General features: G+C 46.1%; 1 protein-coding gene across 4 annotated transcripts in view; it reads left to right on the forward strand.

Moving 5' to 3' along the window:
- LOC147690253 (60 kDa lysophospholipase-like) overlaps window positions 1–24,227 on the forward strand; it is a 520,410-nt gene that overhangs the window by 366,882 nt on the left and 129,301 nt on the right. For all 4 annotated transcript variants that reach the window (XM_086937888.1, XM_086937890.1, XM_086937887.1 and 1 more), the window contains one exon: window positions 9,171–9,257. In XM_086937888.1, coding sequence (XP_086794014.1) covers window positions 9,171–9,257 — 87 coding nt within the window. The remainder of the gene's footprint in view (window positions 1–9,170; window positions 9,258–24,227) is intronic.

Raw genomic sequence — 24,227 nt, forward strand, 5'->3', positions numbered from 1 at the left:
TCGCCAATGAAAAGTTCATAAATAACACTGATACGATGATATGGTAGTACAGAGGTTTAATATGAAACACCTCATCCATCAGCTAACTGGGAGCAACTGACTCGCTACGAACATCAGATACATAAACATTCTAAGTTCCACAGAACTTGCTCAAGCATGAAGACGACTTGTGAGGACACCACACTCCTCACAATGTGGAGCTTCAACTCTTGAGCGGGTAAACACAGTGCTGACAGTGGACTCTGAGGATTTCGTATTTTTCTACACTCCAATGTACCTCAAGAAACTAAATTGATACGACGGTGCCATCTAGTGGTGTATCGGCATTAATGCTTTAGTTTTTAACATTCATTTTCTTTCAGCATTATGTTCTAGCGAACTTTTTGACATTACTTCAATTGGTCATTTTGCTGAATGTGAATGTGGTGAATTTACATCTATTTCGTTTATTTGTTTGTAATAGTAAGATTGCTTTGTTTACAATAAGCTTGTCATTCCTGTATTCCTTACGGTTTGTTAGGCACATTTTTTTTTCAGGACAAACTTATCTCCATATTGGTAAGTATAATTTCACTTTGGAGTTTTTGGGGGATATATTATCATGCAGAATGTGGCTACTCCTCCATTCTTCCTTTCCACACCTGGCAATCCGCAAATCAAATGACAGAAGTGGAAGAAGGTTTTTGAGAGGTACGCCAAAGTGTGTGGTACTAATCTTAGTGCTGAGGAGGACTGCTCTTCTCCTTCATTGCCTGGGCTCTGAAGGACAAGAGGTGTTTGACCACTTGCCCAATGTTGATAATCAAACTTTGAATGAATATGAGATTTGCATTTTGAAACTTGATAAGCACTATTTAACTAAGGTCAGTCATCCTCGAACTATATCATTTTGGTAGGAGGACACAAAATGAAGGGGAATCTGTCGAACTATGTCACTGCTCTTAGAAAGTTAGCATCCTCATGTAAATTTGGGGCCCTTCTTGAGGAAAGAATTAGGGACCAATTTATGTTAGGGTGCAATGTGGAGAAGGTTAGAAGTGATCTATGGCAAAAAGATGAACCCACTCTTGAGGAGGTTATATCGATTGCTAAACAAATTCAGCACTCTTTGAAATGTGTACATATAATTACTAAACGTGAAAACAAAGAAAACACCGTTCATTTTGTGAAAACTGGTACAAGAGAAAAAGATTTTAAAAGAAGTACTTTAACCAAGGCACAGAAGAAAACTGTGAGAGATATAAGACTTAAGTGTTGCAGATGTGGGAGTGAGAATCATTTGGCGAATGATAAAAAGTGTCCAGGTCTTAAGTCGACGTGTGCAAATTGTAAAAAGGTAGGACATTTTACCTCTGTGTGCAAAATCAAGAAAAACAAAGGAAAAGTTATTACCATTGCTGATAACAGGAATAGTGATAGTGATAAGGAGTCTGATTGCTACTATGGTCATATTGTGTCCCAAGTCTCTGACAATCGCAAGAAAGGTCCTTTGGATGATATACGTGTTGAAGGTGAGTCTTGGTTGATTCGGGAGCGAAAATCACCATAATATCAAAACAATTTTTTATAAATAAACTTCCTATGACTGTGAAACTGCTTTAAGCTGACATACAACCTAGTAGAACCTATAAAATTATTGGGTTATTTTTCAGGGTTAATTGAGTATAGAGGCAGATATGTTTCTGAGAAAATATATGTCTCACGTAAAGGTGACCGCATTCTCAGTTGGTTTCACCAGAAAGATCTGGGAGTAATGTTCGACCCAAACAGCGATCCTCCCATTATCTTGAAGGAAGATTTTCAATTTAATTATGTTTTAGCTCAGAACTGTGACTGTGACTTTACCACTCTCCTCGAGACAATTTCCCAATGTTTTTAAGGAAGAGTTAGGATGTTTGCGTGGTTATTTTCATAATATGAGGTTAATTACTGGGTGTAGGAGAGTAGGGTCTGCAATCCTATGGTCACCCCCGATTTTTGCTTTTTGCTTCACTGGTTTACGACTTTCCCTGGCTGTGGGCCTGCTAATCAGACCCACAGCCTAGCTATTCTCTCTCTAAATTGACAAGCATGTACCTTAGGTGCATTTACCGATTGGTACTGGGCCACCTTATCAGTCCCTGTACAGCATACCCTAGGTATCCAGGGCATAGGTGTACCCAGGGCCTACCAGGGGCTGAAGCATGTATTATGCCACCCCTGGCTGGCCATCCAAATCTGACACAACTGGCTGCACGACAGCTGGGGCAAGGTGGTGTAATCACCCTTTGCTTTAGATATAGTATCTCTATATCTAACCCTAAAATGGACACATATATTCCTATCAGTCACTCCTATGGCAGGCCTTATCAATCCTGAAGGCAGAGTGCTTGGAATTATGTGAGATGGTGCTCTGGCATGAGCTGAGCCCTTTTGCAGCTTGCGGAACCAAGTCCTAATAGCTGTTCCATGATAATGCGTACCATATACTCTTAAGTGCATTATAATCCTCGCGGTTATTTGCTAACTTTGGTATCGCATTATCAAAACATGTCGAGTAAGGTGTCATACGAATTGGAATACTAACCCCTCGCCAATTCTGGCGACGGGGTTAGCATTCCACCCTTCTAGAGGGACACGACATGTATGTAACTGTGAACCCCGGTTAAAGTTAATTCAAGCCTCATCATCACAAAATGGATGCTGCCACCACAGACACAAGTCTGACCTCCTGCTGCTGGGAGTCCTTCCAGCGAGGGAATGCTTGGACAAAGGGTTTCCTGCCTTGGGAGGTGCTAGCACCACCCCAGACAGGATTTTGTGTATTAGGTAGGACAGGGCTGAAAGGAATGAGACATGCCTGGGGCACACAAGGTGTCCCTGTGCATATGCCGGTCCAAACCAGTTCCTGGGGCACTCCAGCCCCAGAGCTGGCGCAGGACCGGACAAAGGAACGGGGGTGTAACCACCCCCCTTCCTGGTCCCACCCAGGGGAGGGACCTAGTCGCAGTTAGGCATGGGCGGATTTTGCAGATCCACGATCCGCGGATTTTGCGGATTTGCGGATCGTGGATCCGCAAAATCCGCGGATTTTGCGGATTTGGGGCGGGGCTTCCATGCAAGTGCAATCGCCCCGACGGGCGCAGGGTTCCCTTGAGTGAGCTGTCCATCATAGTGGGTGAATGGCGGGAAGACGGTGCAAACCGCGAGTGTGTGGGCGGGGCCAAACGGGGAGGGCTACCATGCGAGTTCCCAGTCACACATGCTTCTTGTGTGTAATAAAAGGTCTGAGAAAGATCAGTTCAGCAGATGAAGAGAAAGAAACCCCTGGTCACAAGAACAGCACGGGTATTGTGCTCGTGAAAGTCAAGGATGCAAAGGCCTCTATCCAGCATCACAGCTGATTTTCCACGGTAGAGTTGGGAAGAAGGCACGCCTGTCCAGCCTCGACGACGCTCACAATTGTTTTTGGGCTAATGAATGAGTAACTGAATTTGAGCATCAACTAGTTCGAGCGACCATGTGTGTGTTACTATGCAATCGCCCCGACGGGCGCATGGGTCCCTTGAGTGAGCTGTCCATCATAGTGGGTGGATGGCGGGCAGACGGTGCAAACCGCGAGTGTGTGGGCGGGGCCAAACGGGCAGGGCTACCATGCGAGTTCACAGTCACACATGCTTCTTGTGTGTAATAAAAGGTCTGAGAAAGATCAGTTCAGCAGATGAAGAGAAAGAAACCCCTGGTCACAGAAACAGCACGGGTATTGCGCTCTTGAAAGTCAAGGATGCAAAAGCCTCTATCCAGCATCACAGCTGATTTTCCACTGTAGATTTGTGAAGAAGGCACACCTGCCTCGACGACGCTCACGATTGTTTATGTTGTAACTATTTTAGGATGGCGCCGGCAAGCTGCCAGCGCCATCCTAAAATACTTACTAAATTAGCTTCAACAGGAAGCTCTAATAGATAAAATAAAGCAGGTGCGAGCACCTGCTTTATTTTATCTATTAGAGCTTCCTGTTGAAGCTAACTTAGTAACTATTTTAGGATGGCGCTGGCAGCTTGCCGGCGCCATCCTAAAATAGTTACAAGTTGACAGGCCAGCCAGGCTTCAACTTTTGCCCCCGGAATCGGCGCTCGCGGATTTGCGAATTCGCGGTAAATTCGCGGGAGTTCGCGGATCGCGAATTTACCGAAAATTCGCAAAATCCGCGAGCGGAACGGATTTTGCGCTCATACTTAGTTGCAGTGCAGCCCCCTTTAGCTGAATAAAGGTAGGAGCTGGTCCCATTCCAAATTAGATTATCCTGATGAACTTCACAAGAAGAAACTCTGGACCTCGACGTTCTGCTCCACAGAAGACCGAAGGAATCTCCCTTGTGGGCAAGGAGTGTCCACCCTGCATCTGCAGGCGCCATCAGCGTACCGCGACTTCCCTTTGTCGTCTTCCTGCAAAGGATCCAGACTTCAGAGCCCGACGAGACCCAGATTCCCAGACCTCTCTGACCTCAACCCACATCTGCAGCCGAGCTGAGACCCGTAGGTGCGACGAGACACGTGGGAGCGGCCATCTTGAAAGAAGCAGCACTTCGCTCCAGCACGACTGCCGAGGCCTCCTCGTTCGAGTGCTTTGGGGACTGAGAAGCCTCGACCCCGAGCAGCTCCTGCATCGAAGATCAGCCCTCCAGCATCCACGAGATCTGCGTGGGCCCTTCTGCCTGTTTGCTGCTCGATGCGTTGTCTGGTCACTTGCCAGCTGGCTAGTGACCTCCTAGACGACGAACACCGACAACTTTGCTGCTGGTCTGGTTGCTCCAGACTGGCCCTTGCTCCCTTCCAAAAGAGGAGCACACCGGACCCTCCTGGTCCACTCCAGATGCCGTTTCCACTCACCGCGTGGGTTGCCTTTGCCAAGGCCTGTTGAACCCGAATCCGGAGACGACACCGCCGACAGCGAGAGCCTGCGTGGGACAGCTCGTGCCTCCATCCTGGTCGTCGAAGACACCACTTGGTCCACGAGGCTGCAGAGACAAGCGTCCACCTTCACCTGATCGCGACGACGACACCTGGTTCCACTCCAGTCACTGGCTAGTGACTTTGAACATTGTCCCCTCTGCTTTCAGGTTCCTCTCTTCACCAATCCACCCTTGGATTGCACCGGACATCTTCCTCCTGGTCGCCTGCAGCATCTTTCTTCAAGGCTCCATAGACTGCGACGTGGAAACCCGACACGACTTCGCACCTATGCACCCGCAGCCTGTGGGTGAGGTAACACAAGCATTTCGGTGCTCAAGGGTAGCTTGACTATCCTAGTGTCCAGTTGCACTGTTGTTTCAGTCCTATCTAGTCAGGAACGTCCGTACTCACCTTTTCTTTAAACTGTACTGCCATAGACGTTTGTACGCATCTCGCGTGTGAGTTCACACTCTCACACGCACTCCGTGGGCCTCCTATTACTTACCTCAAGTTAGTATAGCGTGGTCCCAGCGATCCTACAACCTCTGGACAGCTCCATTCCTTTAATTGACTTTCACATTCCACTTCCTTAGTATATGGTTTGTCGTGCCCCTAGGGCACCATTGTAAATCGTGCAACGTAAACTTATTTTTCCTAAGAGTTTGTCATGTGCTTAGCCCTCTGACCTCATAAAGAGTTCAGAGGTGTATGTTAGTTAATAAATAACTGTTTATTTTCATAACTTCATGTGTGGTGTCCTTTTCATTTAGTATTCAAAGGTTATATGTGGTAAAACAGCAGGCTTCACATGCCATAAAGAGTTTAGCCTAAAGACTGCTTTTGTCCACACTACTAGGATAGCTGGTCTATAAGGTTGACTTACAACCAATCACCATAAGGGTTGTTTGGACTGATACAAGGTGGTCACTAGAACTAGTGAACATCATATATCAGGCCACTCCTCACACTGGGGCCATACCCATAGCTGGTAAAGTGCGGAGCTTGCCATTATCTATGAGGGAGGAAATGAAAGGAGAACTAGAGAAACTAAAAAAAATGGCATAATTGAAGAAGTAGAAGGCACTAGGTGGTTGTCGCCTGTGGTAGCCGATCGAAACTCCAATGGAAGTCTTCGTCTGTGCTTTGACTTAAGAGAATTAAATAAACAGGTCATCATAGACAAGTATCCTCTACCAAAAATTTCTGATATGTTGATGCTCTTACAGGAAGAAAATGTATTTCTACTGTAGACTTAAAGTTGGCCCATCATCAGATAAAACTGGATGATAAGTCCAAAGACCTAACTGCATTTATCACGCCCTTTGGTACTTACAGGTTCATTAGGTTACCATTTGGACCGGTGTCCCCGGCGTCTGTATTTCAGAGAGCGTTGGATTGTGTATTGAAAGGAGTTGTGGGTGTGAAAATATATCAGGATGATGTGCTTGTCTATGGGAAGAATGAAGACTAGCATGATGCCATACTCTGAAGTTTTTAAGAAATTTCAGGAGTATAATTTAATGGTGAGAATAGACAAATGCAAATGTAAAAGGTCATCTATAGATTACCTTGGGCACACTATTTCTGGTCAAGGTGTACAACCCAAGGCAGAACTTGTTGATACAATTCAAAATCTAGCCTCCCCTTCCAACAAAGAGGAACTTATGACATTTCTTGGGATGCCAGAATTTTATAGTAAGTTTATGAAACATTTTGCTGGAATGTGTGTGAATATGCAGAAATTATTATTCAAAGGTGTGGATTTCATCTGGTCTGATGATTGTGAAAAGGAATTAAATATGATTAAGGGTATGCTCAAGAAAACTCCTAAGTTAAAGAGTTTTGACCATTCCAACAGAGCTGTCCTCGTTACTGATGCCAACATGAAAGGTTTAGGGGCTGTTTTGGAACAAAAAGATGGGGACACAGAGAATGTAATTTTGTTTTTGTCACGAAGTCTTAGAGGTGCAGAACTACAATACTTGTTATTGAAAGAAGGCCTTAGCTGTTCACTGGGCTATAAAGAAACTTAAGAATCTTCTATGGGGTGTGACATTTGAAGTACAGACTGATCACAAGCCATTGTGTCAAGTTTTTAATAAGAAGGGAGTTGATGCAATTTCACGAAGAATTTCAAAATGGGTAGTAGCACTTCAGGGATACAATTTTATAGTTGAGTATTTATCAGGTGCTAAGAACAGTGTTGCAGACACATTGTCAAGGTTAGTTGTACAAAGTAATGATACTGCCAATGCTTTTGCGCCATTGAGACTGTTGGAATAAAGGAAAGTAGATGGCGGGAAGAGAGTGCTATTGATAAAGAATTTCTTGAGTAAACCTCATTACTCAAGAAAGGATGGGACAAGAAGGTGAAAGGCAATTGTGAAAAGTATTGGCTGGTAAAGGATGAATTATCTGAAAGTGAAGGCCTTATTTTTAGGGGCACTTTGTGAATAACTTCTTGAGATGGCATATGAAGGCCATCAGGGGATGTCTAAAACCAAGGAGAGTTTAAGACTTACATATTGGTGGCCAGGTATGGACTTGCAAGTGGAACAACTTGTGAGGGATTGCATAACTTGTTGTATGAGTGAGAAATGTCAGTAGCCCAGAGTTCAACCCAAGGTTATTAGGGAACGGCTAAAGAAACCATGGGAAGAGTTAGTGTTTGATATTTTGGGGCCTATTTGTGGGAATGGTTATGAGAATTATGTCTTTCTCTTGATTGATCTACATTCCAGATGGCGGAAGTTAAAATCACAAGGTGCATTGATACAAAGCAGGTGATCGTTTCTTGGAGGGTTTTTTGGGAGAGAAGGTTTACCTGGAGTCATGTTAACTGATAATGGGACACAATTGGTTTCAAATGAAATGGAGGAGTTCTTATTAAAATGTTCCATCAAACATAAGAGTTGTGCACTTCATCATCCCGAGAGCAATGGTATGGTGGAATGCTTCAACCGTGTTTTAAAAGAAACCATTGATTTAGCCAAACAGAACAGTTTAGATTGGAAAGAGGAAGTTATCCGAAAAGTTGAAATTTACAGGGTATCTCCCCATTACTGGTCGTACCCCTCTTGATTTACTTAAAGGAAGAAGTGACAACACATTGGTTGCTCCTTTCTGGATCAATGGCCCTGAATCTAAAAGAGGTGTGAAAGTCCTGATAGTGAGTGATTGGAGGGTCAAAGAATGTAAAAAAATAAAGGCATATTAAATAGGCTATGATCAAAGAAAGGCAGTGAAAATTACTGCTGTCAATGTAGGTGATTTGGTTATGATCAGAGCTCCGGTTAGTAGGAAAACTTCCAATGTGTTGCAAAAACCTTATAGGATAATCAAAGTGTTAATGAATACTTTCAAAACTGAGGATTCACGCATTTGGAACCTAAACTGAGTGGCTATTATTAAGAACAGTTAGTTAAAGGTTAATGAAGATGAATTTTCCTCACTTCTCAATCGAGTTCTGCAGAGGGTTGTAAAAATGATAGCAATTCAAGAAACAAGATGATCACCAGACTACAATTGAGGTTTGAGGACTATCAGATGTAACTTACATGTTTTATTTTATCCAGGTTTATTGTAGTGTTTCTACGTTTTTTTAAGTCTTGTATATAGGGGGGAGGTGTGTAATATTGTGATTTTACTTGCTTCTTATATTTACTTATTACTGTAGTCACCTTGCTTATGTTAAAAGGTGCACCATGGTGATAGAACCTGGTATGGTGATGCTACTGCAGATTGTGGTCAGTTGCATCTGATATTGGCTGCTGGATGGATGGGATCACTTTTACTGGAATAAACATTTACTACAGTTTTACTACTTGGAGCCTCTTCATGATCCTTTTAACTTGAATTTTACAACCTGCTAGTCTCTTAAAACCACTTTTTCAGATCAATGATAATTTTGGGAATATTTCCAGCAACTGAAACGTTGAATTTGTACTGAAACTTGCAGTCAGACCTCATGCACTCCTGTAGTAGCAGGTACACCTTTGTTGTTGGCTAAGAGTAGGTACACATAGGCTAGAATTCTGGATTCTTTCAAGAAATGTTATGTTTCTTGTGTTAACAATAACATTAACTTCTTCTTTATAGTTTATTTTTATTGCCAAATATTATCCTTGTCTGGCAAATTATTATATGGATAATGACTAACAATGATCTATTAACTTTGTTTCTCATGCAGCATTGTAGCATCACCATTTTATTAAGAGATCTGTTTTTCTTTTCAAGGCACCGGAAAGTGATAGGATTGCTGCGTCAGACTGGTGCTCATCTTAATTGGGAAGAGATGGTAGATGCAGGAAGAGAATTTTGCCGGTAAGAAAATCCTAAGGTGCTGGGGTTGTACAGGATCCATTTCTTCCACTCTGACACTTTTACCTAGTTTTTTGCAGTGGGAAAAACATTCTGGGAAAACAACCTATCTGTAAATGTTCCAGTGCGCGGTTGATGTTGGTGTGTAGTGTCAAGCATTAACTACTATTGTATACCTGTGGGTAGCCTGCTGCTTGGCTCTGTCTGATGGATTCATAATGTAGCTTCTTTCTTACCTTTCTCCAGTATGTCTGTCTCCTTGGCTCCAACTCTTCTCTTCCTACTTTGAGTGCTTGCTCATCTGCTGCCTTTTTTTGCCCTCATCATTTTGTATGTAAAATCCCTCAATAAATTATTTTTGTGCCCTTTTTCTTCTTGTCTTCTTGTCCCAGAGATTGTTTCAGCTCCTTTGTAGTTATTGTTCCCTGCAGTTTGCACTTATTCATTATATATATTTTCCCTTCACTCAATGTGTTTTTTCATCCTAGCCTTCCGACTTCCAATTGTTTTTGGTAGAAAGCATCAACATGGTCAGTGTTGTTGAAGGGCAAACTGCCTGACCACTTGCCTGCTAAACCAAGTGTGTGTGTGTGTGTGTCTGTATGTATGTGTGTGTGCTTTAGGGGTTTGGAGAGCTTTTAAAATAAGTTTCATCAACTAATGGGTACCTCTAGCGATGTGTCGGTGCTCCTTGATATAAGAAGATTGAAAATTTGAGATCCTCAATAACCATCAAAATTTCATCATTTTGATTAACAACACAAAGATCCATTTCAGTTTGCAAATAATTACTATAGAATTATTTTAGTAATTGGTTTGTTTAGAGCACTGGAAATCAACACATATTCTTAGTAACCTAGATATACATAGATGATGGATATAAAACAGTGACCCAGTCAACTAAATAAATGACCCAAATCATAAATCCACAAAAAATATAGAAAAAAATCAAATAATAAATCACATGACTTAAATGCAAAATCATCAAACAATCAATCAGATGTTAGTAGTGTCCAGTCAGTTTGTAAAAAGTTAGAAAAAAATGTTGGTAGTCTTTTAAAAATCTGTCTTTCAACCAATAAATGGAGCTCCTGAGAAGTGTGTTCACATCCCTACATTCCCAAAGACAGCAAAGTTCTGCAATTAGATTATCCCTTTTATTAGGCAGTGGAGAAATGTCCTTACATACTGTACCACTTCTCTACTCCAAATAGCTACCACCGACTCATTTCGACCTCCAGTGGTACATAATTTGCAGGTGTGGTCATCCTCGGGGTGCTAAACTATTATGCTGATAGGACACTGTATAAACAAAAAATAATATAATTGGTTTACATTTTAAGAAAATGCTTTAAGGATATGTTGATTAAAAAAGGAATTCAAGTACATAGCCACCGTGGTTTCTTTAGAATAAGCGAAGATAGTGTTAATTCATGTAACGCTGGAGAAATAAGCATTATGAACTTATTAGTACTCCATTAGTGATGGGAGGAAAACATATGGTAAAGTACTTCCAGGTTTGAGACAGTTGATTTGCAGCGCAACTAGTCATGGTAAAGTTTCCCAGGGGAGATAGCAGTAGGCATGGGCGGAAAATCCGTTCCGCTCGCGGATTTTGCGGATTTTCGGGAAATCCGCAATCCGCGAGATTTGCGAATTTCCCGCAAAATCCGCAAATCCGCGAGCAGCGGATTTTGCTCGCACTGCTCGCACTGTTCGCGTGAGTTCGCGCCCCGCGAATAAGTGCAAAATTGCAGAAATACGATCTTAGCAAAACTGAAAGTAACTACTTACCAGGTTCAAAAGTTCAGGCACATCATTAGTAGCCATTTCCTGTAGTGCTTCCTGAGGGGCCCCTCCAGAGTTCAGTTGCCAGTTGAAACTATTATGTGACCCTGCTCTGAACCTCAGAATAGTTACACATATGCCACAAAGGTCCTGAATTACAGCTAAGGGAGACAAGCAGGAGCCAGGCTGGAAGTTAAAATCCATTAATCAGCCCCTAATTCATTATTGTCAGTTGGGGCAGGGCAGGTGTTGTAACTAATTTTGCAACAATGAAAGCACTTAGCAAGTGCAAAAGATCACTAATCAGGGCGCACTAAGGAAGCAGGTGCCAGCTAAAAAAATATTCTGTGACACATTAATCAGCCCCAAATTAATTCAGGTCACTTGAGGCAGGGAAGGTGTGCTTTGCTTTGCCGAAAATAATGTACACTGGACAACCAGAGGGTGTGGTGATGAAACAGAGGGTGGCATGGGTGGGCCAGAGGGTGGCATGAGTAGTCAGAGAGTGGCAGTGGTGACAGAGAGTGGCAGTGATGAAGAAGAGTGTCCCAAACAGGCTGGACACGTAGAAACAACAAGTTCGCAAAACTTGCGACCCGACAGGTAAGTTCGCAAATTGCGAAATTGTAAAAACCCTCGCGAACTGGCAGAAACACGGGCGAACACACAAAAAAAAAATCCGCAAATTCGCGGGAATTCGCGGATTTTGCGGATTGCGAATCCGCAAATCCGCAAAATTCGCGAACGCGAGATCCGCAAAATTCGCTCATGCTTAGATAGCAGGTCTTTCTCAAAGGTCACCTGCAGCAACAGCATGAAGGATCTGCCTGTGACTGCTTACTGTGCTTACTGTGCTGCGTTTTTGTCAGGTTTGGTTTTATTCCTGTCCAAAAAGCAGTTTGATAGCAATATGCACCTACGGTTCTTTTGGCGTGCTCTGGTGTACCTAGATTTACCTAAATTACCAAGTGACATGATTGTCTTTGTTTCACTAAATGTGGGTGGAATCCTGTAGGAGGAGGATCTTGGGAAATGGAATTCTGCGGTTTCAAAATTAAATGTTTGTGAGTCTCTTGGTTACCTGTGGTTTCTTTCTGTATGGGTTTTTGTTTTTTGCTGAAGAATCTACTTCAACTAACATTCAGAACAGGGTTGACCTCTGTAATCAAAGTTCTACGTAAGAAATAGTGTGAATTCCCACTCTTTAAAGTGGCTATTTTTTTCAATGGCTGTTAAATCAGTTATGTTGAATTCTGGGAGTTGTGGTTCAGATAGAAGAAAGCCAAACATGAAATTTACACAAATGGAATTCAGATGTATATTTGACTGATTTCCGGTTGTTTATTTAGGTTCAAATCAGAAGTTGATAAGCATAATATCTTGAATGCCTTTCCTAGAGATGGCTGACTTCGTATCCTCCTTATTCTTTACTTGTCTTAGACCCGTAGATTTAAATTCACATACTTAGTGTTTGGATTCCCAAAACAAGGCCCACTAGAGGAACTGTCATAATTTTACAGAAAACACATAATTTATGCTGTCCAATCTTTTTTTTTTTTTTTTTTTTTATTTCTCCACAAATTTTACCAACATACGCTTTTCCACTTGGACATGTAATAGAGTATATCATGTTTTTGGTATTACAAATTGCAAATTCTGAATGTTTAATAGTATCGTTTTTGATTAATTCTTCTCCTTCAGTTGTACTTCTACAGCCTTAACAATTGCTTTGCTTGTGGTGTCCCTTTATTGGGGGTAGGCCATACAAACTTCTGTTGTTGGATTGAGTCATTTTGCCCTCCCTTGTAGAATACACAAGATTGTCTCTCAGTTTCCTGTTTCTTTTTAGGGGGAATATCGGTAGCTTTAAACTAGTTTAAAGTTGAGATTAAGTGCCCGCGTGGTCTTCTAACGTTCTTTTGCTGGTTAGTATTTGCATTGAATGTTGTGAAACACACTATTTGGTCCTGGGTTTGTTTTTGGTTTTAGTTCTAGTAAGCAGCCTCTTGGGGTGTGCAATGCTCTTTTCAAGAAGTACTTCAGAAGATTATATGTTTGTTTTTCCCTAAGACTGTTGAGTAATATTGTGGCATTGTGGAAGTATTCATCATTTCTGGAACCATATCTACTGACCTGTTGGAATTGACAGAATGGGAGATTATCCTTGATCTCTTTGGTGACTGCTGGCATAATGTAGAAAAGTATTCCTGTCTGTTTCCTTAGTGCACAGACAGAGTAATATATAGAAAACCATCATGTTTAATTATTGGTTCTAGAAAATTGATTTCACTGGCAAGTTGTAGTTTTAATATTTGGTGTCCTCTTATTTAACCATTGTGAGAAGTTCCTCAGCTCCTCTTCTAAATCATTATGATATCATCAGTATACCTTTTCCAGGTCATAATGTGGTGTTTAAAATGACTGACACATCCATCCGCCTCTTCATATTTCTTTTTTTTTTTTCGTCCTCATATAACCTCCATAGAATAAGCAACCTCTCATTCTAAACTGCTGCTGCTGCTCATAACTTTGGGGGACCAATCTCTGCTGATGTTCTTACGAGAGCCTACCCGTGGTACACATCATAAGCTGACCGAGAGATATAATCATTGGACACACTATTCCTAGCATGCATCACTATGCAAGGTCCAAGAGCTTCCTACATAGCCTAAGCTCAGTTCTTTCTCTATATGCATTAACCTTTTGATCTATATCCCTAAAGTATCTTACTGAATTCCACCAGCCTCTCCATGTCGAGGTGCTGTCTGGTGCTAGTTCTTACAAATTTCCCTTCTTACCAAACGTATTAAGTAAAACACAAATTTATTCTGCAGCCCGAAAGGCCTTCCACCCCATCATACCAAAAAGAATTACAGGGGGGCTTACCTCCACATCTTTACCTAAAACTTCCGACAGGGTCTTATTCATGTTCCCCAGAACTCCTTTAGCAGGGGGCAGGTAGCAAACATGTGGATGTTGTATGTCTTCTGGGCACCACCTCTCGACCTCTCGTACATCTGGCTTCGCCACCCCCCCATCTTAGACAGTTTGAGTGGTCACAAATATATCCTGTAGAGTGTAAAAATGTGGTTTCTCCTTAATGCAACAGATTTGATCAATGGGTAAAGCATGTCTAAATATACTTGCCATAATCCTCTCAGCTCCTCATCAGGCAAGTATTTCTCCCAGACCAAGTAAGGATGTTCAAGGTTCCTGTCTGCTGGAGAAAGGAGATAGTTGTACCAAAGTGCCACTTCCTTTTTCTTTGGGTTTTGATCTTGCAGATCATCCTTCATTGAGTTATCCGTAGGGGAATGCCACTGCTGATTCTTGCACCACATTGAGATTTGGTAGTGTTGTATGCCGATTTATATTCCGTATAAATTTCCCGATTCATGCCCTTATATGGGTACAATTCGCTTTGCCCATATATAGGCGTAGAAAATTTGCCCTTATTTAGGTATAGCCCATGCTGCCCAAATACAGGCATGGCTACTTCCATCCGTTCATCTACGTCACAACGATTTCTTGAAAAACCAGACTCTTAAGCCGCTAGGGACTTCGCCTTTGCTTGAATATTGATTTCTCCAAGACCTCAGTTATTATGTTTGAACAGCTATTCCTTAGGGGTTCATTCATGACGTTCATATGCCCGACTTTACATAAAAGCTGGAATTCCTAAACACCTTCAAGGTATAAATATACCTTCACTTGCTATAGCAAAGCACTGTGTGGTTCGATGCAGTTAGACTACCTTCTTGCACGATGCAGCTTTCTACAGCAAGTACCGAAGAAAACCAACTCTCCAGCTGACGCACTGATCAGAAGCTGTCATCCTGTGCTGAGAAATCCAGCTCCAGTGTTTCTGACTCCCCTTGCGGGGTGTTGGGAAATCGAGTCAGTGAAAGAGATACCAACCTCTCTCATTCTAAGGTATGGAGCTGATTAGGACCTAGAGAAACCTTTGGCAATTCTTGGCAAAAACTAAACTTATGCTAAAGACAAACACCTACTTCTTCCCTCGTACTAGACCTAGGTTAGTTACATTGGAGTAGGCGTATTTTAGAAGCGCAAAGTTGAGTATTTTAGCTTGTGTTATTTATGTATGTATTTTTACATGTCATAGCAACAAACAATGCTATTACAGTATTATTTTATATTACTGTTTACGCTGTACGCATTATACTTTGCATTCTGTCTAACAATTGTAGCAGTTCACCTCTCTTGCATGAGATAGAAGACTGTTCAATTAACCCCTTTTTATTGAAATGCCTGTCTCTCTATTTCTATGCAACTCTGTAGAAACGAAGCATGCACGATTGACTGAGAAAAAACAGTTATCTATTGTTTCCACGACTCTGAAGATATTTTTCGATTCTTGGGGAAACAAAGTTGTCATGTTTATGCGGTTGTCAGAAACTAATCCCTTCTTGTGTATTCAAGAAAGTTTCTAGTGACCCGAGCTAACTGGCACTCACAATTAAGTTTAGCATACTCGGTAGAGCCATACTGACCTCAGTCCTATGTCAAATCTGTAGTGTTATTCCAATGCGCAGAGCCTATTGGGAATATAGGAACTACACTACAGTAGTATTTAAATCTGGATAATGTACCGCTGGTTAAATTATTCCAAGTATCCCATGACAGACATTTGTCTCCATCTACTATGTCCAGCCACCGTGCAACTCTCGCATCTTTTAATGGCTGAACCAAAGCATCCATAATGCACTTGGGTATATGTGTAAGCGGGAGTTTCTGCCATCCTTTCAGAAGTACGTCCACCTCCTTAGAGACATTAACTAGATTTACTTTAGAAATTTCTTTTAGCTCCTGTACTATGGTTACCCCAAAATATCTTATCTCATTAGATAGCCTAACCCCCTGAACTGCCACATTCCAAGATGTAACTTCGGTCTTGTCATTATTTACCTCATACCCAGACAGTTTCCCAAAGTCCTGTACTTCTGTAAATACCTCTGGTAAAGTTTGGTTGTCATTAGTCGATAATAAGATCAAGTCATCGGCATACAAGGCTAGATTCCTTGTAAAACCATTCACGACAAAAGGGTATAACGTTTTGTTCTACTTAAAACACTGAGCTAAAGGATCAATGTATAAGTCAACAAATAGAATAGGAGACACAGGACACCCTTGTCTTGTGCCAAGTTCTATTGACACAGGAACTGTGAGGCTGCCATTATTCACAATCTGAGCCCGGGGAGATTTGTAGATTTTTATTAAGGACCTCTCTAAAGGTCTCATAAAAACCAAAAGCCAACAATGCTCTATTAAAATAATGCACCTAAGGTGATAATTGAGAGCGGAGCGACATGCGAATTGACAGAGGAATCGGCATCTCTGGTGCAAAGGCTCTATCTATCGTAATTCCCTCGACTTGCATGTAGTGATGGTGATTAAAGCAAAGGAAATGTATTTTCATGCAAATTTGCACTAAAGCTGATATGAGGTTTTTTGGTTCCTCGTGTGGCCTAGGTCTTTGTTTCAAAAAATATTCCAATGCTTCCAGTGCCTCCTGTGGAATATTTGTGTTAAATTGGCGATACCCATGGTTACTAGTAAGTAAGTATCTGAAAGAAACAGGTTAGTATTAAATTCCTTACCTTTGAATATCCCCAGGCGTCAGACTGGATCCGCAAAATTTTGCGTAGCAGTACCCCTGCTTGTCGGGAGGCGCGTCTGCGGCTCCGCGTTCGTCGTCGGCGTCGTCGTTGGCGCCGGGATGACGTCGTCAGAGTACTTAAACGCCGCCCTCGCGCGCTGACGTCAGTTCTTCTTTTTTTCCGTGCCAGCAAGCGCAGGTCCGGAGAAAGTGGTACCCTTTAGTCACTTTTTGACTAAGCTTTTTCGATCCTTTTTGCATCTGTTTCGAGTCTACGACTCCATCGGTGCTGGTAGGGATGCCCGGGTTCAAGCCCTGTGCCGACTGCAACCGACTGATGTCTGTTACCGACCCCCATTGCCGGTGCCTACATTGCCTGGGGCCCGACCACGATGACAAGTCGTGCCCCGACTGTCGGGCCTTAACGTCGAAGGCTAGGCGGGAGCGGTCCCGTAAGCGCCTTGAGCTCCGGCAGTCGACCCCGCGCTGCTCGAGGTCCCGGTCCGGAAGGAAGTCGAGGGACCGTTCCCGGGGCCGGAGTCATCACAGCTCGGCGAGTCGACACCACTCGCCGGGCTCCAAGTCCTCAGGTAAGAGGCACAAGAAGTCGAAGAGGCGACATCGCTCTTCTGACTCCCACCGACGTTCGTGCGACGCGGCTGGGGGTTCAGGTGACACCGCCCACGTGGCTCCACCGGAGCCGCAGGCGTCGTGACCTGCTCCATACCCACCGGTCCCTGGGCAGAACGCGACGCCGGAGGAGATCAACGTCTTCCTCATGGCCATGAGGTCGCTCTCTCCTCCGTCAGGTTCCACGGCGCCTTCGGGCCAAGCGGCCCGACTCGGGGCCCAAGCGGGCCGGGTGCTTCTGCCCCGGCGCCGTCAGGTGCTTCGGCGCCGTCTGCGACTTCGGTCCCGGCGCTGCAGGGCCCCACTAGATCCGGTTCCGGATCCGGGTTGCCGCTGGTCGACCTTACGACCCGCCGGCGTCGGCCCCTAGGGTGTCATCGCAGGCGTCGTCCCCGCACGACGCCGTCCCTGGTCCGCCCCTTGGTCCGGATCCGGAGTTGGCCGAAGAGGAATTCTTCGAGGATCTGGGTCCATCCTTTATCTCTGAATGAGGGAGACTGGGGGGTCTGAGAACCCCATGGCACGTGAGTGCCAGTCATATTAGGACTGGACACAGGAACTAGGGGAAGCCAGTGGCCTGGATACCTCCCCAGACACTGGATTTGTCTCCCCTCCTACCGTGGCTATGGAGGAGGGGGCTACTTATGCTGTGGAGCTGATGAGGGCAGCCAAGGCCTTGGCTCTTGAGCTCCCTGTCGCAACAGTGAGGTCTAACATCCTCACAGAGGTCCTTAAACCGCAGGTAAGCTCCCCAGAGCCTCTACTGCCATTTAATGAGGCTCTCACAGACGTCCTGTTGGGCACTTGGTCCAGGCCCACTAGAGATCCCTCTGTAGATAGGAGCGTCGCCAGATGCCACCGCCCAGCCCCGGGCGACCCTAGTTTCTTGTCCACCCACCCCACCCAGAGACTCTGGTTATCCAAGCCTCTACTTCCCAATCCGCATTCCCGACTGCACCACCTGATTGGGAATCCAAGAGGTATGAACAGTTCGGAAAGAAGATGTTCTCTTCCCTAAGATTGGGGTTGCGGTCGGTCAACACCGCGAGCCTATTGGCCGTTACACCCACTCTTTGTGGGATACGGTTGCAGCTGTGCTGCCTGAGTGCCCGGAGGGCGCCCGGGCGAAACTCGCTCAAGCCCTCGCGAAAAGAAAGAGACACAGCACGGTAGCACGGTAGATGTGGACTGGACACCACAGACTCGCTAGGAAGAGCAATTTCCACGTCTGTGGAGGTTCGCTGCCACGCCTGGCTGAGTTCCGCCAACTTTTCAGCCGATGTCCAAAACACCCTTATGGACATGCCGTTCAATGGCAGCCACCTCTTCGGTGGCAAGGCAGATCATGCGCTGGAATGCTTTAAGGACCCCAGGGCTACGGCCAAGTGTCGGTCCTGTGCCAGCAATCTTCTGCCCAGCGCTTCATTCGTGGCCAAGGAAGGGGTGCTCCCACATGTCCTGCCAGCCACGGGCCGCAGACTAACTTTCAGCACGGTGGCAGACGTGGTTACCGTCGCGGCGGTAACAGGGGACAACGGCGAGGCCAGTCCACATCCACTCCCGCAGCATCCGCCTCAAAGCCTTCCTAGTCCGAGCTTTCAGGACCATTTAATGCCAGTGGGGGGGCAGAGTTCGCCATCACCTCCTCCACTGGCGCACCATCAAATCGGACAGGTGGGTGCTGCAAATCGTCCGAAGGGGCTACTCCCTCCCCTTCGAGGCGACCCCTCCAACCATGCCACCGCAGTACCACCGTGTGTGGGGGGATCACTTGGAATTCTGCAAGAGGAAGTTTCAGCCCTCTTGGCCAAGGAGGCCATCAAGCGCGTTCCTGGGCCAGAAGTAGGACGCGGTTGTTACTCCCACTACTTTCTGGTTCCCAAGAAGGGCCAAGGGTGCCAACGCCCTATCTTGGACATATGGAAAGTCAACGGCTTCCTCCGGAAGGAGAAGTTCAAGATGCTGACTTTGGCTCAGGTCTTAGCTGCCCTGGACCCGGGAGACTGGATGGTAGCGTTGGACTTGCAGGACGCATATTTTCACATCCCTTTCCTGCCGGCGCCACCTGCGGTTCACGGTAGGCCACGAGCACTTTCAGTTTACCGTGCTCCCTTTCAGCCTTCCCAGCGCCCCACGGGTGTTCACAAAAGTGATGGCGGTGGTCGCAGCTCATCTGCGCAGGTTAGGGGTTTCAGTCTTCCCCTACCTCGACGACTGGTTGTTGAAGGCGGGCTCGCCCCAGACAGTCGTCAGCCACCTCCAGACTACGGCCAACCTCCTGCACCTGCTGAGGTTCTCCATCAATGTGCCGAAGTTGCAACTGTGTCCCTCTCAGAAGCTCCTCTTCATCGGAGCGGTTCTAGACTCGGAGCAGTTTCGGGTTTATCCTCCCAAACAGCTGGTTCGGAATATTCAGGCTCTGATTCCGATCTTGCAGCTGTTATCCGAGTCTCGGTCAGGTTGGCGCTGTGGCTTCTGGGGCTGAGGGCCTCCTGCATCCTTCTGGTGCATCACGCCAGGTGGCGGATGCGGGCTCTGCAGTGGGACTTGAAGTTTCAGTGGGCCCAGCATCAGGGCAACTTGTCCGACCATGTCTTGATCTCAGAGGGCACTGCAAGACAGTTGCAGAGGCTCACAAACCGAGTTTGGGTCAGCGGCAGATCCCTCTCCCTACCCCAACCGGAGCACATAGTTGTGACGGACGCGTCCCTCCAGGGCTGGGGGATGGGGGGGGCCATATGGGAGAAGCGGAGATCAGAGGCCTCTGTTCTCCGGCGGTGTCCGTGCTCCACATCAACCTTCTGGAGCTGCAAGCGATCCGGCTTGCACTGAAGGCATTCCTCCCCCTCTGTCCGAGGGAGTGTAGAGCAGGTGATCACGGACAACACCACCGCCATGTGGTACTGCAACAAACAGGGCGGGGTGGGGTCGTGGACCCTATGCCAGGATGCTCTGCACCTCTGGCAGTGGCTGGAACATCAGGGCGTGACCCTGGTGGTTCAACACCTGGCAGGTTCCCTGAACGCCAGGGCAGACAAACTCAGCTGTCGGTGCATGATGGATCACGTTTGGCATCTGAACTCGGACGTGGCGCAAGGCCTCTTTGAGCAGTGGGGAGAGCCTTGGTTAGATCTATTCGCCACAGAAGTGAATGCGCAATGTCATCAGTTCTGCGCGTTGGAATTTCCAAGGCGGCACTCGCTTGGAGGCGCTTTTCGTCGTGAGTGGAGCTGCGGTCTGTTGTACGCCTTTCCGCCTATACCACTTCTGCCCAGAGTGATGAAGAAGATCAGGCGCAACCGGGCCCAAGTCATCCTTGTGGCTCCGGACTGGGCATGAAGATACTGGTAACCAGAGCTACTCAGCATGTCCGTCGATCCCCCGATTAGTCTGCCTCTTCAGGAGGACCTTCTGTCGCAGCAGCAGGGGACAGTCCTCCACCCAAACCTGTCCAGTCTCCACTTACATGCATTGAGATTGAGCGGCGGCAGTTGAGGCCATTTGACTTGCCTCCTGAAGTCTGCAATGTGACTCTGGCAGCCAGGCGTCCCTCCACAAAATCGGTATACGCCTGCAGGTGGAACAAATTTGTGGCATGGTGCACAGCAAAGGCTGTGGATCCCCTTTCTGCCCCTCTTTCAGAGGTTCTCCTCTTTCTTCTTTCTCTTGCCCAGCAGGGCTCTGCTCTGGGCACTCTAAAGGGCCACCTCGCTGCCATTTCCGCCTTCTTAAGGCTCCCTGATCAGCCCTCTTTGTTCAAGTCCCCAGTTGTAAATAGGTTTTTGAAGGGCATCACTCATATGTTCCCTCCTGTTCCTTTTGTGATGCCTCAGTGGGACTTGAACCTTGTTCTGACTTATCTGATGTGCACTCCCTTCGAGCCACTGCATAACTGTCCTCTTCGTCTCCTTGCTCTTAAGACTGCATTCATGGTTGCCATCACCTCTGCCAGGAGAGTGAGTGAGCTCCAGGCTCTTTCTTCTCAACCTCCTTTCCTTTCTGTCCATCCGGACGAATTGTGTTGTGGACGCGACCTTCTTTCCTGCCCAAGGTAGTCACAGCCTTCCACATCAGGCAGTCCATCACCTTGCCCACCTTCTTTCCGCCTCCGCATCCCTCGAAAGAGGAAGAGAGGCTCCACCGTCTGGACCCAAAACGTGCGCTCTCATACTATCTGGATCGCACACGCCAGTTCCGGGTGGATGACCAACTCTTTGTTGGTTACGTGGGCGCTGAAAAGTGACGGGCGGTGCACAAACGGACCATTTCTCGATGGGTCGTCTTGTGCATCAAGACTTGTTACTCTCTGGCTAAAAAGGAGCCTCCTGTGGGGCAACGTGCCCATTCCACTCGGGCCATGGCGGCTACTACTGCCCTGAGTCATCTGTAAATATGTATTTGTACAACCCTAATTGCTTTAACTTTTCTAACTTTTCTAAATATGTAATCTGTAGTGAATATGTAATTTGTAAATATCTATCGCCATGAGTAACTGTAGTAGTTACACTTATTGTCACCTACAACCATGATACTCTGAATTTCTAATGTAACGTTCTTCGCTCTGTTGTAAACGCTCGGACACCTCTGGGTAATGTCCGCGCTAGATAAAAACGCGTCACGCATAAATTACTAACGCATAAATTACTAACGCATGTCTTCTCGGTCAGAAGTTCTTGGGGCTTTGTTTAGTTATACTAGGTTGAAGAGTGCTTTGTTGACTGTTCGGGGAGTTCTATAGATGTATAGGCTTGCGCTGGGGATCCTAGTTGTTTATTGCTACAGACTGTTCTGTCCGTTTGGCGGGAGACAGCATTGTAGCTTCGTCGTTCATCCTGCTCTAAACGCAGCGCTGTAAACAGAGCCACGTTTGAGCGACATCAGTTTCCTGCCTTTAAGTGCCACCTAGTGGTCAATGGAGAACCTACCGCAGAAATGTGAAAGGTACATCATGGATCTGTCCGACCACAGCAAGCGACAAGCATTGGCAATGTCAATCTGTCGGGCTTGTATATACAGGTAAGTGACAGCCGCGGTGCGTCCATTGGGGGCGTAGGGGCGTAGCCCCACCAGCCACATGGACCCGTATCGCGGCCGCAATCAATCCTTACAATAAAATTACTCGGAGTCTGTAGTCTGTACAGAAGTGTGTACATTACGAGTCAGCCGCCGGGACACACCCGGGGGGGGTGGTGGCCTGCTGCAGCTTGAGTGACAGTACACTCAGGCTGCAGCAGACAGACCGTAGTGCGCAAGTGCAAATTGGGTTCCAACTTTCCCAAGCATGCGCACTGAAAGTTCCCCAGTGGGACCCAGGGGTACTTCTTAGCCTACCGTAGCTAGGGTTTACAAGGGGCGACAGGGCGAGCAGCAAATGTGCCCCCCTAGCCCATCCTGGCGCTGCATGCAGCGCCAGGATTGGCTGGTCCAGTGCAGGCCAATCACTGTGTGATTTCGGGACGCCCGCCGCTGTGACGTCTAACTTTAGCCTGGAACTCGCCTCGTGCGCAGGCAGCAGTCCGTGTGTGACTCCCGCCTCACCGTCGTCACGGGTACAGGTAAGGCCACAGTAGTGCATTATATGCTTTAGCTTTATGTAAGGCAATGTTATGTTTCCCGTTTTCCTTGCCCTTTTTCATTCCTGCACATGGGCTGGTGACAGACGGGGACAGCAAGCGCTGCGGCCGGTAGGACGTCCTACTCCTGCTATTTGTATTGTATTGTTCAGATGATGTTTGTGCTTAACCAGTGCTCACTCACCACTAGCAATGCGCACTTTCACAAATGCTGGGGCACAGTGACCACACAGGGCATCTCGAGTCGCCACTCTTCAAGAGGCCCCTGACTTACAGGGACTGCGCGGCAAAGACAGAGCCAGCCCCATGCCGGACACAGCCCACGCCACTGACCTCGCATAGAGTAGACACCAGCTTGTAAATAGAGAATTAGGGCTTAGTCAGTAAAGGCTCTGGCGCATAACTGTGTGAGGGAGCCCAAGCCGTGTCTGCCATACATGGACACCACCACCACCAGCATGTATGTGGGGGGTTATGAGTTCTATCACGTTAGGATGTAGCACATGACTGTGTGACCCCCTCAATCCTATCGCCTTGCATAGATGCCACCTTATTAAATAATTACATTTCATCAAGTGTAGTGTGATTTTTAGCCTAACGTCTAACTGATTCTGCCCCAGCCTCTCCAGGCACCAGTTTATATTGTGACATCTTCAGACTAGTGCACCGTTGCACGAGTCCTTGTGCACAGTGCACCTGACCTGACATTCTACGTTCATGGGCTGAGCAGTCACAAGCATCTCTGTGAAGTCTGTAAAATTGCTACTTATGGAGGCCTTCATTTCTAGATAGCCATTGTTACTGTAACGGTAACCTTGCACGTAATTGTAATTTTGGGCTATAACATGTTCTTCATTGGCCACAGTGCATTATATGCGTTAGCATTATGTAAGGCAATGTTTCCCGTTTTCCTTGCCCTCTTTTCATTCCTGCACATGGGCTGGTGACAGACGGGGACAGCAAGCACTGCGGCCGGTAGGATGTCCAAATTGTATTGTTCAGATCACTACACTTAGTTATTACACAAGTCTGACGTGAACAACTTTTCCAGTCCCGGCATTCAGCATGAGATTTTGGGCCAGTCTACTTCAGCTGATGGGCAACTTCACCGTGAGTAGCAGACAGCATTCTTTACTTTCACAAACACCACTTCAACACAAATTCTTCAGTGGCCTCTATGGCAACATGCGTTGACAAAGCCAATACACCTAGCCTACAGAGGTTATTATTGGCGTCGTCAATGTATTGTATATGTGGAGACGTGTGGCTCAATGATTAGAGCGACAGACCCTGATGCAGAGGTCTAGCCCGGGACCAGGGTTCAATTCCCCGCCTCGTCGGGTGTTGGGCTCAAAATTCCAC

This window comes from Lissotriton vulgaris, chromosome 9 (assembly GCF_964263255.1).
Source record: "Lissotriton vulgaris chromosome 9, aLisVul1.2, whole genome shotgun sequence".
Classification (NCBI taxonomy): Eukaryota; Metazoa; Chordata; class Amphibia; order Caudata; family Salamandridae; genus Lissotriton; species Lissotriton vulgaris.